We start from the raw sequence: 15675 nt of genomic DNA, 5'->3' as shown, positions 1-15675 counted from the left end.
GTGGTTTAACTACGCTCCCAATATCTAAATAACGTATAATGTAGATTATTAGACCTAACATCGGGCATGGAGAAATAATTATCTGAGTGCTTTCGCTACATTCACAGCTATTATTTGAGGACTTTCAGGTGAACTAAATAGTGAATTTCTGTAAAACGAGATTAACAGGAAGTGACATGACTCTCGTCCATCAGCTCTGGTGTCGGAAAGCCTAGTAAGGCTGCTGTTGTCATGCCCTCACAGCGACATCTCAGGGCAAAGTCAATACTACGAGTTTTATATAAAGCACCTGTTGCAAGCTGTTGACTCCTCATGAACTGCTGTGAACTATTTATTAAACTATGTGGTGCGGTGGTTCACATAGTCACATTACAGCAATCCTGAGTTCGAATCAAGTATGGAGTACATTTGCCCCGTGACTCCAAGTACACACAGTTTAGAGTCCGTTTGTGTGGTAATGGATAAAGTAAAATATGCACCTACCACAGTCTTCCTACCAGACAGACCTCTGGCCACGTGGCAGCTGGGATAGGCTCCAGCTACAATAATGTTACGTCTAACATGAAAACAGGAACGCTGTAAAAAGAACTAGGACATTGTATCCTGATTTATTTATTTATTTGCAACTTCCTAGCATATATTCTCGATTTTATGAACTTTTTTGATTATGATTAATGTTTTTTTAAAGGTTTGGTTTTCGAGCTGCTCATCACGTCAGAAATCGCACTCCTTTTTTCTTTTTCCTTTGAAATGAAAGTGAAAGTGTCAAGAGAAACTTTGTGTGGACATCGGACAACAAGGAGTTCGACAGTGGAGAAGAATGACGGTTTTAATCTTGAGGATTTTTGTTTACTTGTATCTAAGTGCAGGTGAGTTATAGTGCAACACGTTGTCACAGATTAGCTTAGGTCAGTTTGTGCGTGTTAGGTCAACAGTGACTATAGATATTCTAGTCTACCGCATGAATTCCATTCGTGTCATTCAGGTGTGTGGAGTGTCCATCAGATCCAGTGGCTGCCTTGTTACTTCATTGATGAGCGTTTGTATTTGAACAAGGACAACCACACTGAGACTCGGGTCATCCCCAGAGAGGCTATACTTCAGTTTGGTCAGAAAGGAGATGCTCCTGTTAACCCAAACGCCATCACTTTCCTGGTCATCAGTGAGTTACTGCAGCCTGCATGAGGAGAAGGCTGAAAAAACAACTACAGTGTGTTAGTGTTTATTTTATTGTCTTCTAGGATCAAAGTTGGATCTGCTGCAGTATGTGGAGGGGGTGGAGGCAGAGCAGCTGAAGTGTGAGCTGCACAGATACAGCACAGAGGGCGGTTACGTCCGCTGGCCTGCCCTCGGTGCCCGGGAGTACAACCACTGGTTTACCTGCATCCTCAGACACAGCAGGGGCCGCTTCACAGTCGCTGGCACCCTTAGACACCCCTCTGACCAGCCTCCCCCAGGGCAGCCAGACTACCACAACTGGTCTGTCATTGCTGACAAAGAGGTACTCACCACTACAGGTAAACTCACATATGAGGATTCTGGTTTTTTTTGAGCCATACAGACCATTCCTAGGGGTTTGTTAATTGCCTGCCTGCTGCAGTGGCAGAAGTTCAAGGACAGAGTGCTGAAAAGAAACTGTGTTTGTGTCTTGGAGATTAGAGTAGAAATAGAGAGAGACAGTTATAGTTATATCGACTTGGAATGGTGGATGGCCAAATAATTGTCATGTCATAGATACAGGAAGTGGTTGTCACCTATTTGAGTAAAGGACACTTGTGTTGTTTGTCACGTCTGTTTCCACAGTTGCCATGGTCATCAAAACACAGACTCCCTCAGTTAAAGCACGCCTGAAGTCCCAGCAAAAGCTCCACTGCCAGTTTGATGTTGACCACAAGGGTGCAAAGGTCATTGTAGAGTGGCATAGGCACCGCCCTGGTGAGAGGACCAAGCTCTTCAGTTACAACAGGCGCACAGGACAGACCGAGGGGAGCGGTGTCGGACTACGTGCCCTTGCGGCTGGAGATGCCTCCTACACCCTCGCCTCCACCACAATGATCAGTGAAGGGACCTACATTTGTTCAGTGTCCGTGAATCCACTGTTTGCCAAGGTGGATATATATCTGCAGATTGAAGGTACATAGGATTGGATCATTCCCTAAATGTCTATACTACCAGTCAAAAGTTTGGACACACCTTCTCATTTAATGGTTTTTGTTTATTTTCAAGACTATTTACATTGTAGATTCTCACTGCAGGAATCAAAACTATGAATGAACACAGATAGAATTATGCAGTAAACAAAAAAGCGTGAAATAACTCAAAACATTTTATATACTTTAGATTCTTTAAAATAGCCACCCTTTGCTTTGATTACTGCTTTGCACACTCATGGCATTCTCTCCATAAGCTTCATGAGGCAGTCACCTGAAATGGTTTTCCAACAGTCTTGAAGGAATTTCCAGAGATGCTGAGCACTCCTTGGCCCTTTTGCCTTCACTCTGTGGTCCATCTCATCCCAACCCAGCTCAACTGGGTTTAGGTCGGGTGACTGTGGAGGCCAGGCCATCAGGCACAGCACTCCTCACTCTCCTTCTCAGTCAAATAGCCCTTACACAGCCTGGAGGTGTGTTTGGTGTCATTGTCCTGTTGAAAAATAAATGATGGTCCAACTAATAGCAAACCGGATGGGATGGCATGTTGCTACAGGATGCTGTGGGAGCCATGCAGGTTCAGTGTGCCTTCCATTTTGAATCAATCCCCAACAGTGTCACCAGCAAAGCATCCCCACACCATCACACCTCCTCGCCTGCTTTTCCTTAGTGGTGCTTTCTTAGCAGCTATTTGACCACAAAGGCCTCATTCGCACAGTCTTCACTGAACAGTTCATGTAGAGATGTCTGCTACTGGAAAATCTGTGTGGCATTTATCTGGGCTCTAATCTGAGGTGCTGTTAGCTTGTGATTTCTGAGGCTGGTGACTCTTTACCCTTGAATTTTACCTTTAGCAGCAGAGGTGACTCTTGGTCTTCCTTTTGTGGGGCAATCCTCATGTGAGCCAGTTTCATTGTAGTGCTCGATGGTTTTTGGGACTGCACTTGGGGATACATTCAAAATTTTAGCAGTTTTCCAGACTGACTGATCTTCAGTTGTTAAAGTAATGACTGACTGTTGTGCTTGCCATAAGAAGCTGTGTCCAAACCTTTGACTGGTGTATATGTTGTCAGTACAAACAATGAGAGTTCTTTATAGCATTTTATTACTTTGACCTTCAGATCAATCTATTGACCTTAAAGGAAATGTAAGTGGTCAAATGTGACATGATATTTGAAATCTTTATATGGTACTTTTTATATGTTGTCAATATACAGCAGCCTTTTAAGAATCTCAGTTTCTTAGTTATTAGTTCTTTTTGGTTTTCTGAATCTATTTTCAACTAACATTGAAGGATGGAAGGCAAATTTTAATGAACTGTTAAATCCATTTGTTGGATTGTTACTCCACTACACTCCACTAAGTGTGGTCAGAAACTATATATATATATATATATATATATATATATATATATATATATACAGTGGGGCAAAAAAGTATTTAGTCAGCCACCGATTGTGCAAGTTCCCCCACTTAAAATGATGACAGAGGTCAGTAATTTGCACCAGAGGTACACTTCAACTATGAGAGACAGAATGTGAAAAAAAAATCCATGAATTCACATGGTAGGATTTGTAAAGAATTTATTCGTAAATCAGGGTGGAAAATAAGTATTTGGTCATCTCAAACAAGGAAAATCCCTGGCTCTCACAGACCTGTAACGTCTTCTGTAAGAAGCTTTTCTGTCCCCCACTCGTTACCTGTATGAATGGCACCTGTTTGACCTCATCATCTGTATAAAAGACACCTGTCCACAGCCTCAACCAGTCAGACTCCAAACTCCGCCATGGCCAAGACCAAAGAGCTTTCGAAGGACACCAGGAAAAGAATTGTAGACCTGCACCAGACTGGGAAGGGTGAATCTACAATAGGCAAGCAGCTTGGTGTGAAAAAATCAACTGTGGGAGCAATCATCAGAAAATGGAAGACATACAAGACCACTGATAATCTCCCTCGATCTGGGGCTCCACGCAAGATCTCATCCCGTGGGGTCAAAATGATCATGAGAACGGTGAGCAAAGATCCCAGAACCACACGGGGGGACCTGGTGAATGACCTGCAGAGAGCTGGGACCAAAGTAACAAAGGTCACCATCAGTAACACACTACAACGGCAGGGAATCAAATCCCGCAGTGCCAGACGTGTTCCGCTGCTGAAGCCAGTGCATGTCCAGGCCCGAAGTTTGCCAGAGAGCACATGGATGATACAGCAGAGGATTGGGAGAATGTCATGTGGTCAGATGAAACCAAAGTAGAACTTTTTGGTATAAACTCAACTCGTCGTGTTTGGAGGAAGAAGAATACTGAGTTGCATCCCAAGAACACCATACCTACTGTGAAGCATGGGGGTGGAAACATCATGCTATGGGGCTGTTTTTCTGCCAAGGGGACAGGACGACTGATCCGTGTTAAGGACAGAATGAATGGGGCCAAGTATCGTGAGATTTTGAGCCAAAACCTCCTTCCATCAGTGAGAACTTTGAAGATGAAACGAGGCTGGGTCTTCCAACATGACAATGATCCAAAACACACCGCCCGGGCAACAAAGGAGTGGCTCCGTAAGAAGCATTTGAAAGTCCTGGAGTGGCCTAGCCAGTCTCCAGACCTCAACCCCATAGAAAATCTGTGGCGGGAGTTGAAAGTCCGTGTTGCTCGGCGACAGCCCCAAAACATCACTGCTCTTGAGAAGATCTGCATGGAGGAATGGGCCAAAATACCAGCTACTGTGTGTGCAAACCTGGTAAAGACCTATAGTAAACGTTTGACCTCTGTTATTGCCAACAAAGGTTATGTTACAAAGTATTGAGTTGTATTTTTGTTATTGACCAAATACTTATTTTCCACCCTGATTTACGAATAAATTCTTTACAAATCCTACCATGTGAATTCATGGATTTTTTTTTCACATTCTGTCTCTCACAGTTGAAGTGTACCTCTGGTGCAAATTACTGACCTCTGTCATCATTTTAAGTGGGGGAACTTGCACAATCGGTGGCTGACTAAATACTTTTTTGCCCCACTGTGTGTGTATGTATATATATATATATATATATGTATATATATATATATATATATATATATATATATATATATATATATATATATATATATATATATATATATATATATTTAATTATTCTGTTAAGTGTGTAACCTGAAATGCATCTTACCAAATTTGACTTCCTAGAATTCTGGAACTCAGACCAAATCTCAACTTTTAAATGTCACCAGTTTTGACCTGAAAGAATATTAAATTAAAACGAGTGAATTAAATAAAACAGCCCAGTTACTATAATAAATGTCTGCTGTTAGGTATTGAAATTACTATTATTATTTATTTTTATCTCTCCTTTCCTCAGAGTCTCCCCATGTCTCCCTCAATGTTGGAACCACCCTGTTATTGCAGGAGGGCAAGGACTTGATGGTTAAGTGTGAGGCAAATGGCTACTACCCTCGGGATGTGGAGATAATCTGGTACGAGGAGGATCCAGGCACTCCACATCCTAAGCCACTGAACCATAGTGTTCTGTTCAGCCACAAAGTAAATAGGGACATGACCTTCTTGCTGTCAGGTGTTTTCTACCTCCAGGCTGCGCTCAGGGACTCTGGGAAAAAGTTCACATGCAGCGTCTCCCATCAGTCCCTGAAAGTGCCCATCACAAAGAGTTTCACCCTGATTGTGGAAGGTGAGTGTCAGTATAGTACTAGCAGCTAGCAGCTGGGAGGAGCAGAGCCTGATGTGTGTTCTGTTTCAGAGCCAACAAACTGGATTTTGTACCTTGTTGTGGGCTCTTTTGTGATCCTGCTGTTGTATGTGAAGCGGCGCTACCTGCACTCAGGTGAGTGATACAGAATTCCAGCTAAATCACACCTGAGGAACACGTGCTTGCTGTTTGGGAGCAACTGACATATAAAGCATGTTCAACCCCAATTTTAAAAAAGTTGCAAAGTTGTGTGTAAAATGTAAAGAAAATAATATAAATAACATATATTAGAGAAAATGATATTTATTCTACAGAAAATAATTATTAATATAGATAAATAAACAGAATGGATGATTTGCAATTTAAAAGAAAATGGAAAACATGTGAAAAGACTAAAGTGAGAAAATTTACTGAGAAAAATACTAGACTATATTGAATTTGATGACAGCAACATATCAGAAAAAAATGTTGGTGCTGGGCAAGAAAAGTCTGGAAAAGTCTGCAGTACTGAAAAAACAGTGGGAGAAACATTTTTGGAGTCAGTAACATGACTGGGTATAAAAAGAGCATCTCAGAGGGGCAGAGTTTCCCAGAAGTGTCTAAGAATTGTTTAACAATTTCAGAATAATGCTCCATAAAATTGCAAACTTTAAATATGTCATAGTTTCCTGTACATAATATCGTCAAAAGGTTCAGAGAATGTGTCTAAGGGACAAGGTCAATTTCTTTTTTAAATAGTTGCATTGAAGCATTAAATTTGATAGTTAATCAAATAATATGCCACCTGGCAAATGAAAGGCAACAGACGACAGACAAGGCAGAATATCCAATCAGAATTGGGCCATGCTTTAAAAACAGGAATTCTGTCATAGAAATCAATGCAAAGCTCTGACGTTGCGTGACGAACTCTGTATTCCTCGTCTACACGTAAACGCAAAAAAGGAGTTTTAAAAAATCTCAGTTTTCGGTGATTTGAACGCCGTTTATGTGTGGACGAAACAGCTGCGTTTTTGTGTTTTTGGAGTTGCAACCTTCCAGGCAGTTCTGGGACTACAGGTGCAGCAGGTGGTGCTTTTCTATTTGTGCTCTATCCTTTTATCTTTGATATTTTCTCCTATTTTCTCCCACTTGCTTTTCTCTCTCCTGCCTGTTAGCTTAGAAATGGTCATATTACACTATAATAACTGAAATAACACTAATAGAAATGAATACAGAAACGAATACAGAAACACACAAACAGGAGGAGCATATAGAGATTTTATGGTGCTCATCTTGGAAAAGCGAAATATGTTTGGCACAACATTGGAGTCGGCTAATAATTCAGATTGGAAAAGCTGCGAGGCAGGACAGGTTTAATGGGGGAAAAAGTTGTTTTTCTGATCTAGTTCCCTTCTGGGTTTTTAGTCTATTTTGTATCCATTTAGTTCATTATGCGTTCCTGCCTCTGTTGTGTTCTTGCATCAGACCTAATCTCATTTCGGTATTGTGGCACTTGCTCCTTTGTGTCAGTTTACTGATAATTGTGTAGTGTTTCTAGTTTGAGGCCTTAGTTTTACTTCTCTGGGCTCTGTTCTGGGTTATTAGGTTGTGTTCCTTTCCTCTTTGTAATTCCATGTTTAGGTACTTCATGTTGTGTGTTAGGCGTTGTTTGTCTCCTGTGCTTGTGTATGGTTTAAAGCCTGTGGTCTCATCATTCCTGATTTTTTCCTTTGTGTCCCAGCCTTATCAGTTCACTCCCGAATCCTGATTTCTGCATTTGGGTTTGATACACTCAATACACAGCTCTACACCATAGAGTTACTGCCATCAAATTCCATCCACCCATTCTCTTACATTTATCCTTATCAGGGTTGCAGGGGTATCTGGAGCCTATCCTCAGTCCAAAGACATACAGTTATTGGGGTTGAGTTAAGTGGATATTCTAAATTACCCATGAAAGGTTGTATGTCTCTCTGTGTTAGCCCTGTGACAGACAGGCAGCCTGTCCGGGGTGTACCCCGCCTCTCACCTTGCAGTAGGTGTGACAGACTCCAGCCCCCTGGGACCCTCACAATAAATAAGCCATTAAAATCAAAATGAACTATTTGTGTTTCTTTAAATTTTCAATTTTATCGGTTTTAACATTTGATATGTTTTCAATGTTTGTGAATAAGATATGGGATCATGAGATGTGTAAAGCATTACATTCTGCTTTTATTCAGATTTCATACATCGTCCCAGCTCTTTTGGAACTTGGTTGTATCACATGTGAGATGCTGAAGTTCTTTAAAGTAATTATTGTTTTTTTTTTCCTCCACAGTGTGGAGAAAGTTGGTGCAGGTAAGGTGATATAAAAACAAAAAAGGGAATGGCAAGCACCTTGAGATGACTGTTGTTTTGGTGTTGTACAAATAAAATGGAATTGAATTGAATTGAAAGGAAGAAAGGAAGAGGTTGTGGCCACAGACTGAATAAGAGAGGTGAGCTGCTAAATGAGTCTTCCTTCAGAGTCTTCACAGATACATCGACGGACTGAGGGCTGGTGAACTCCTGCATTCCATGTGTGACAGTGAGGCAGTGCATTACAACTCTGCTTAAAATGATGGGTTACCAGCTAGTGAACTGGTTGACTTGAACAAGTGTTGTATTTTATTTTATCTTTCTTTGTTAAAATTTATGGTAAACATTACAGTTTTGTTTGGGTCATTAAATTTCAGGGCTTTTTAAGGGAGGCCCTTTTTTAGTTTGCAAAAGGGCAAAAGTTTGATGGCTTTTTATCAGGTATGAAGAGTTCGTCATGTTTTATTAATTTAGATATCAGTGATTCAGACATCCAGTGTAAGTCAATCACAAGTCTGTTGGCAAATAGTTTTCTGAAGTACTAACAAATAAGTAGTCACTTTTTATTCCAGTTTATGCTCCACAGATTACTCTTTTGGATTCAGGATGTTATCCTGTATACTCAGGACTCTTTCAAAGATTATGTGAATCAGAGCTGAAAACTGAGGATCTGAATTCAGTGATCCTGATGATGGCTTTAAAGAAATATACTGGGACATACCAGCTCACAGCTATTTTAGAACGGATGGTCAGTTGTAATAACACTGGACTGATGTCAGATTGTACTGATGGAAGCCTATTTAATTCAAGAGCATGGATATATTGTATTCTTATATTTTTGTAGTGCATTTGATGATGTCAGACACCTTTTTCTAATGAAAACTTTGCAGTACTTTGGATTTGGAAAGAAGCTTGAACACACAATCCATAAAGTCCAAATTCAGTTGCATTTATACCAAAGGAATCAACATTTTTAACCACATTTCTTTTCTTTGTATAACAAAAATTGTTTACTGAATTAAAATTGCATTATCTATATCTTAAATCACTTTGAGACATTGGAAAAGAGAATGCTGCATAGGTTAAACTGGACAAACCATCCTTCTCAGATGAGATTAAAAACTTATCCCACTGCCTTCAAGATGGATGGATAAAGAAGACATTGTGTACTCTGAGACTTCTCCTGGACTCAGACAGCTCTGCATAGCAGCTATTGACTTTTGTGATGATAAATGTACAAAAGGTTTTTAGAAGCATTCAGTTGCAGAAAGTCTAATCTTCTTCTATTTTGAAGGAATTTGAGGCTGAGGAGGTTCATGTAACAAGGAGTAAACATATTTCACTTCCTCTTCCTCCCAAAGGGAAAGAAGAGAAATTCAAAATTGTAAATGAATTTACCAACAAAATAATCATTCAGGCTTTAGTTGGTTTAACTTGGATATGACCACCTGAGTATTCTGTGAAGATGATATAGAAAGTGTGGATTGTCTGCTTTTTCCACACTGAATCACTGCAGGCTTTCTGGAATCACAGGAGTTGGTTACAGTCCAACAGGATGCAATAAAACAGTATGGAATATGTTTTGGGGCTTTGGTATCAGGACTCTTTTTTTCTTTAGGAACTTTTTCATGCTTATGCTTTTTTCATGTTAATTAATATTTTTAATATTTATTGAATTTGATATGTCTCCTAAACACTCAGCCTTTGTATAATTTATTTTTGTTTGGTGGATAAGCGCCTCATCTGTTTGTATTGCTATTGTTCATTAATAAAATTGGGTGGAAAAGTTCTCTTGTACGACGTGTGTTGAATTTCAGGACTTCTCTCTATTGATCTGGTATTTTCATGCGGTCAGTTTTCACAGCGACACTTCAGGACAAAAACGGTACTGCAAGTTTAATACAGTTAAAAAACAAAACAAAAAGACACCCCCCACCAAAAAAACAAAAGACAAAAACAAATTAACAATAGATCTTTGTGGGAAAACGAATGTCAAATGTATGACATAGCACAGACAGTAGTTTACACAGGACACACAGTCATCCTCATAATGAAGGACAATAAAATTATTAGCACACCTGTCATCCGTGGAAATTAACGCAATTTAATAGCAAATATTCTAGATAAACTTCTTTTTTTTAAATTTTCTTCTTCTCGTTATCCTGTTCTGCACAGCATTCCCCCCCTCCCCCCCGCAGAGTGAAGGTGAAAGTATCCCGACAAACTTCCTGTGACAATCGCGCAGCAAGGGGTATGACCGTGGAGGGCACCGGGGAAGAATCATGAGTTTAATATTCACGATATTTATTTACTGGTCTCTAAGTGCAGGTGAGTTATTGTCACAGATTACAGCTTGTGTGTAGGTCAGCAACAAGTATCGGCACTACAGGCTACCACATGAACTTAACACTATTTGATTTTCTATGTGTTTGTGTGTCATTCAGGTGTGTGGAGTGTCCATCAGATCCAGTGGCTGCCCTGCAACTTCATTGATGAGCGTGTGTTTTTGAATAAGGACAACCACACAGAGACTCGGCTCATCCACAGAGAGGCTATACTTCAGTTTGGTCAGAAAGGAGATGCTCCTGTTAACCCAAACGCCATCACTTTCCAGATCACCAGTGAGTTACTGCAGCCTGCATGAGGAGAAGGCTGAAAACAGCATCAACAACAACAACAACAACTACAGTGTGTTAGAGTTTATTTTATTGTCTTCTAGGATCAAAGTTGGATCTGTTGCAGTATGTGGAGGGGGTGGAGGCAGAGCAGCTGAAGTGTGAGCTGCACAGATACAGCACAGAGGGCAGTTATGTCCGCTGGCCTGTCCTCGGTGCCCAGGAGTACAACCACTGGTTTACCTGCATCCTCAGACACAGCAGAGGCCTCTTCACCATCACCAGCTTCCTCAGGCACCCCTTCGACCAGCCTCCCCCAGGACGGCCGGACTACCACAAATGGCCCCCCATCCCTAATAGAGGGGTGCTCACCACCACAGGTAAACCGAACATATGAGGATTTCAGACTAAAACTGAATATATTTGTCTTAAAAGTTTGTTTTTCGTTGGCGTTATGACTAGTCATTAGTATTGCTGTGCCAGAACCCCATAAAGGAAGAAAATATAAATATTATGGGAACAAACATTGACTGAAGGAAAATAAAACAATTAACTTGATTGCAAATGACTAACCATCCATTAAAACAAATAATAAAATGTTCATAAAATAATTAAAATAATGAAATAATAAAAATGTACTTAATTCTTCTCATAAAATACATTGATTTGGTCAGTCTGATTAATAATTAAATGAAGAACTATAATCAAAGTTAGACATCAGCAGTCTCCCTTGATGACATATTTACATATCTACAAAATGTATTACACCAGCACATAACCTAGAAATATTAGTATTTGTTTGAGAGTGCATGCACATGTTGGGTGTGTCCCAGAACAAATGTGTATTTGTCCTATAAGATGTGGTTGAATGCATCATTAATGACAACAAAGAGCATCTGTGGCAGGTGCTTTGGATTTCCTCAATGTGTGCAGGAATTTTTAAGCTAATTAAAGATAAGAAAGTGTTATCATGTGGAACAATGGTACAGAGTTAATGAGGAAGATTGCATGCATGCAACAGGAACCTGTGTCTGTGTAACTAATATCAGCCAGTTGGTGTTAATGATTACATGGATGAGACAAATAAACACATGTACACAGATAAGAGGTAAGGATCCTTGTGTTAAGCTATATGCACAGTAGGCTGTACCCAGGTGGTTTGTTAACTTAGTGGTATATGTACCCAGCTAACCAGGAATCTTCAGCCGTACTGGCCTAGAATTAGGGATTGCCAGAGGTGTCACATTTCAGATTTAAGAAATGTTGCACCACTTAGGGTTGATCTTCAACTTTCAATACACAAATGAAAGATGGCCTTTCTCATGACTCCTACACTGTTATTGGACGCTTGTATTGAGAAATGTGCTTAACAACTCGCATGTGTTCATGTTTGTCACACTTTTTCACAGTCGCCATGGTCATCAAAACACAGACTCCCTCAGTTAAAGCATGTCTGAAGTTCCAGCAAAAGCTCCACTGCCAGTTTGATGTCGACCACAAGGGTGCAAAGGTCACTGTGGAGTGGCACAAGCAGCACCACGGTGAGAGGACCAAGCTCTTCAGTTACAACAGGCGCACAGGACAGACCCAAGGAAGTGGTGTTGGACTACGTGCCTTTGCAGCCGGAGATGCCTCCTACACCCTGGCCTCCACCACAATGATCAGTGAAGGGACCTACATTTGTTCAGTGTCCGTGAATCCACTATTCGGCAGGGTGGATATAAATCTGCAGATTGAAGGTGAGGAAAACAGTCAGAGAGTTCATAGGCCATGGACAAAAGTACTAATACTAAATTGTGCTTATATGCTTTCAACCACATTTATTGATGGAGTTTAAGTGGATGGAGTTTAAGGTGGACTGTGAAAAAGCTGTTTGTGATGTGTACAGCATAGTGTGACAACCATAAATACTCTTATTATTACTGTTTAAAGTTTGCTGGAGATGTTTACTGCTGTCAGGAGCAACGTCAAAAATATGTGGTAGAACCAGTCCGTTGCCGTTTCCTGTTGCATGCCTGCTGTCACTCACTCTCTTTGCTGTTTACGCCCACTTTTCAGCATTATCAGCATAGCGTCATCGCCATCAGGCTACACGCTGTTGGAGGGCTGCACATGAACATGTCTGCAAAACCATGTTTCCTGAATAGGGCAAAATAGCGTGTAAAAGTATCTTTGTAAATGCTGACAAAAATTTTTTTTAACTTTTTTTTTTATTGTCTTTTTTTCCTTTCTTTTTTTTTTTTTTTAAAAAAAAAAGCAAATCAGGCTCTTAAAGTGTTTATTCTCATCTTATGTGATAAAAGTCGTATGGTGTGGAGGTGTTTTTAGAACTCAGAAATATAGAAAGTCAGCAGAAAAGCCACTGTTCGTTTCAGCTTTTAAAGTAATGTTTTTTTTTCCCTCTCTGCTTTCCTCAGAGCCTCCCCATGTCTCCCTCAATGTGGGACCCAGTCTCTCACTAGTGGAGGGTAACAAGAGGAAGATTGTGTGTGGGGCAAACAGCTACTACCCTCGGGATGTGGAGATAATTTGCTACAAGCAGGATCCAGCCATGTTGGACGCTCCACGTCCCAGGTCACTGGAGAAGGTCTTCCTTTCCGACCACAAAGAAAATCAGGACATGACCTTCTCGTTGTCGGGCTTCTTCTACCTCCAGGCTTCGCTCAGGGACTCTGGGAAAAGGTTCACATGCAGCGTTTCCCATCAGTCCCTGAAAGTGCCCATCACAAAGAGCTTTCACCCTGATTGTGGAAGGTGAGTCTCAGTGTAATACTAAGAGCTAGCATCTGGGAGCAGCAGAGCTTGATGTGTGTTCTGTTTCAGAGCCAACAAACTGGATGTTGTACCTCGCTGTGGGCTCTGTTATGATCCTGCTGTTGTATGTGAAGCGGCGCTACCTGCACTCAGGTGAGTGATACAGACCTGCTGCTACATCAAACCACACACACAAGGAAAAAATACAGTCACACGAGCTTGCTGTTTGGGAGTCACTGACATGAAAGCATGTACAAATATGAAGATCATTATGACATAACTCGTTGATGTTCTAGAGGGTAATTGTCGTTTTTCTTCACAGCATGGAGAACGTTAGCAGGTAAGGCGATATAAAAACAAACAAACTGGAGGACTGGGATCAGAGCGAGAGGATGTGGCCCCATTCTCAACACACAAGGCTGGCTGGCAAACTGTCCTTTCTGGGGTCCCCATGGAAACATCAGTGAAAGGTAGATTTGTGTCGATGTGTAAACTCCTGCATGTATGAATGTAAAACAGTGCAATAACATTAAAACTACTGAAGATTACGGGTTAGCAGCTGCTGAGCCAGTGGATTCAGGAGCCAGGACTGATTCTTCTGATGCACGAGACACTTTTTGGACTAAACACTGGGGAGACAAGGTTCTATATAGAGCTGAATAAAAACAGAATATTGGAAACTGATAGTCAGTTTACTAAATGAAGATTACTGTAAAATTAATAAATATAATAAGGATGCTGAAAAGAATGAATCCACTGTAGATTCAGGTTAGCAAACAGGAACAGAAAGGTCTCTTTCAGACTGGAATGTAATGCAAACCAAGCTAGTGTACTTCTAGTGCTGGTTTATCAAGGCTGGATAAACAGGAGGGTTGCATCAGGAAGGGCACCCAATGTAAAATCTGTGATAAATAAAATATGCACTACCTTTACTATAAGCTTTTATTTAAACACTCAGATGAAAAATAAACCAAGTTAGATGATGTTTGGAGCAATTCTAGGTTTAAACCTTTTGGGAGGGGGGGGGGGGGGGGGGGGGGGTTCAGCTCCCAGTCATAATGTCATGCATGCAGTGCTTCATTGATTAGTAATGGAACATGCTGTTTGCAAATGTCATCAACCTTTTTTACACTTGCAAACCTCAACTCATATGGATTAACATCACAATGTCACCTTCAAAAGGAAATGAGTTGCTTGGATGACCTATTGTTGTTTCTAAGAGTAATTCAGAGTGAATTATGAGAGATTTCAATCTAATCCACCCATTTTAGCATGGATCCAAACTGAGGCAAAGGCTCAGTCATTAAAGAGGCACTATTTCAGTTTCTTAATCACATAGAGCCAGCTCACTGAGTCATCAAGCACTTAAAGTAGCATTATATAGTATAAACAATGGAAAATCCCCCTGCCAACTCCATAGACCTTGTACTTGAAGCAAACTTGTAATAGAGTTGTTTTATATGTTTTTGACTTCATACAAATGCTCCCTTTGTTATGCAGACTCAGCACAAAGCATCATGTACCCTAATTTCACGATTGGAGAACAGATTTGTAGTCTGTTCTCTCTGACTCTGTGTGTCTCTCTCCATATTCCTGGAATTGTATTTGTTGGAAAATGATAAAAATATAATCTTATAATTACTATAAGAGCAGGTTGGTGTTCCAAATAATCAACAACAGTACAACCCAATACTTAGATACGTGAAATCATCATTAATAAATGTGGATAAAAAATGAAGCTACAGCTTTATAATTTTTGGTGAATGTGACTACATGTCCACTCTTACCTGTTTCTTTTTGCTCTCTCTCTCTTTGCTGTCTTCACCCTACTCCCTCTCTATCCTCCCCTCTCTCAGTCTTTGTGCCATCACCCAAATGTTAAATGTTGCAGTGAATAAAAGATAAACTGATCCATATCAGTTTATAGCAATATTCAAACTGAATACAGGCTGCTGCTGACATAGATAACAACATTCTGACTTGCTGCCAACTGGATCTGGAGCTGTACAGTAAACAAACACTGAAGCCCAATTTGACCAGAATAGGAATAGAAATTTGTAACAAACTATTAACAGTAAAGTCCATCAGCTCCTTGGCTGGCAACTCGCAATAAGGTTAAAATTAGCTACATCAG

The 15675-nt window shown here is 40.5% G+C and overlaps 2 protein-coding genes across 3 annotated transcripts; both read left to right on the top strand.

Annotated features, from left to right (window-relative positions):
* Window positions 1–252: 252 nt before the first annotated feature.
* Window positions 253–8371, top strand: LOC146504700 (tapasin-related protein-like). 2 transcript variants are annotated; one of them, XM_085184779.1, is made up of 8 exons: window positions 253–869; window positions 986–1162; window positions 1242–1517; window positions 1804–2133; window positions 5509–5835; window positions 5905–5988; window positions 8153–8172; window positions 8272–8371. In XM_085184779.1, exons 1-8 carry the CDS (start codon window positions 821–823, stop codon window positions 8305–8307), a joined length of 1299 nt encoding a protein of 432 aa, XP_085040905.1. In that variant the 5' UTR covers window positions 253–820; the 3' UTR covers window positions 8308–8371. The 2 variants fall into 2 exon arrangements, with proteins under 2 accessions (XP_085040905.1, XP_085040906.1); XM_085184780.1 differs by having other exon boundaries at window positions 254–869; window positions 8153–8371.
* Window positions 8372–10372: 2001 nt separating this feature from the next.
* Window positions 10373–14561, top strand: LOC146504699 (tapasin-related protein-like). Its single transcript, XM_085184796.1, has 7 exons — window positions 10373–10500; window positions 10617–10793; window positions 10892–11167; window positions 12197–12526; window positions 13205–13541; window positions 13611–13694; window positions 13864–14561. Exons 1-7 carry the CDS (start codon window positions 10455–10457, stop codon window positions 13883–13885), a joined length of 1272 nt encoding a protein of 423 aa, XP_085040922.1. The 5' UTR covers window positions 10373–10454; the 3' UTR covers window positions 13886–14561.
* The last annotated feature ends 1114 nt before the right edge of the window (window positions 14562–15675 follow it).

This window comes from Neolamprologus multifasciatus, chromosome 14, assembly GCF_963576455.1.
Source record: "Neolamprologus multifasciatus chromosome 14, fNeoMul1.2, whole genome shotgun sequence".
NCBI classification, from domain to species: Eukaryota; Metazoa; Chordata; class Actinopteri; order Cichliformes; family Cichlidae; genus Neolamprologus; species Neolamprologus multifasciatus.
Note: the sequence above shows the minus strand (reverse complement) of the source record. Positions and strands in the feature narration are given on the sequence as shown.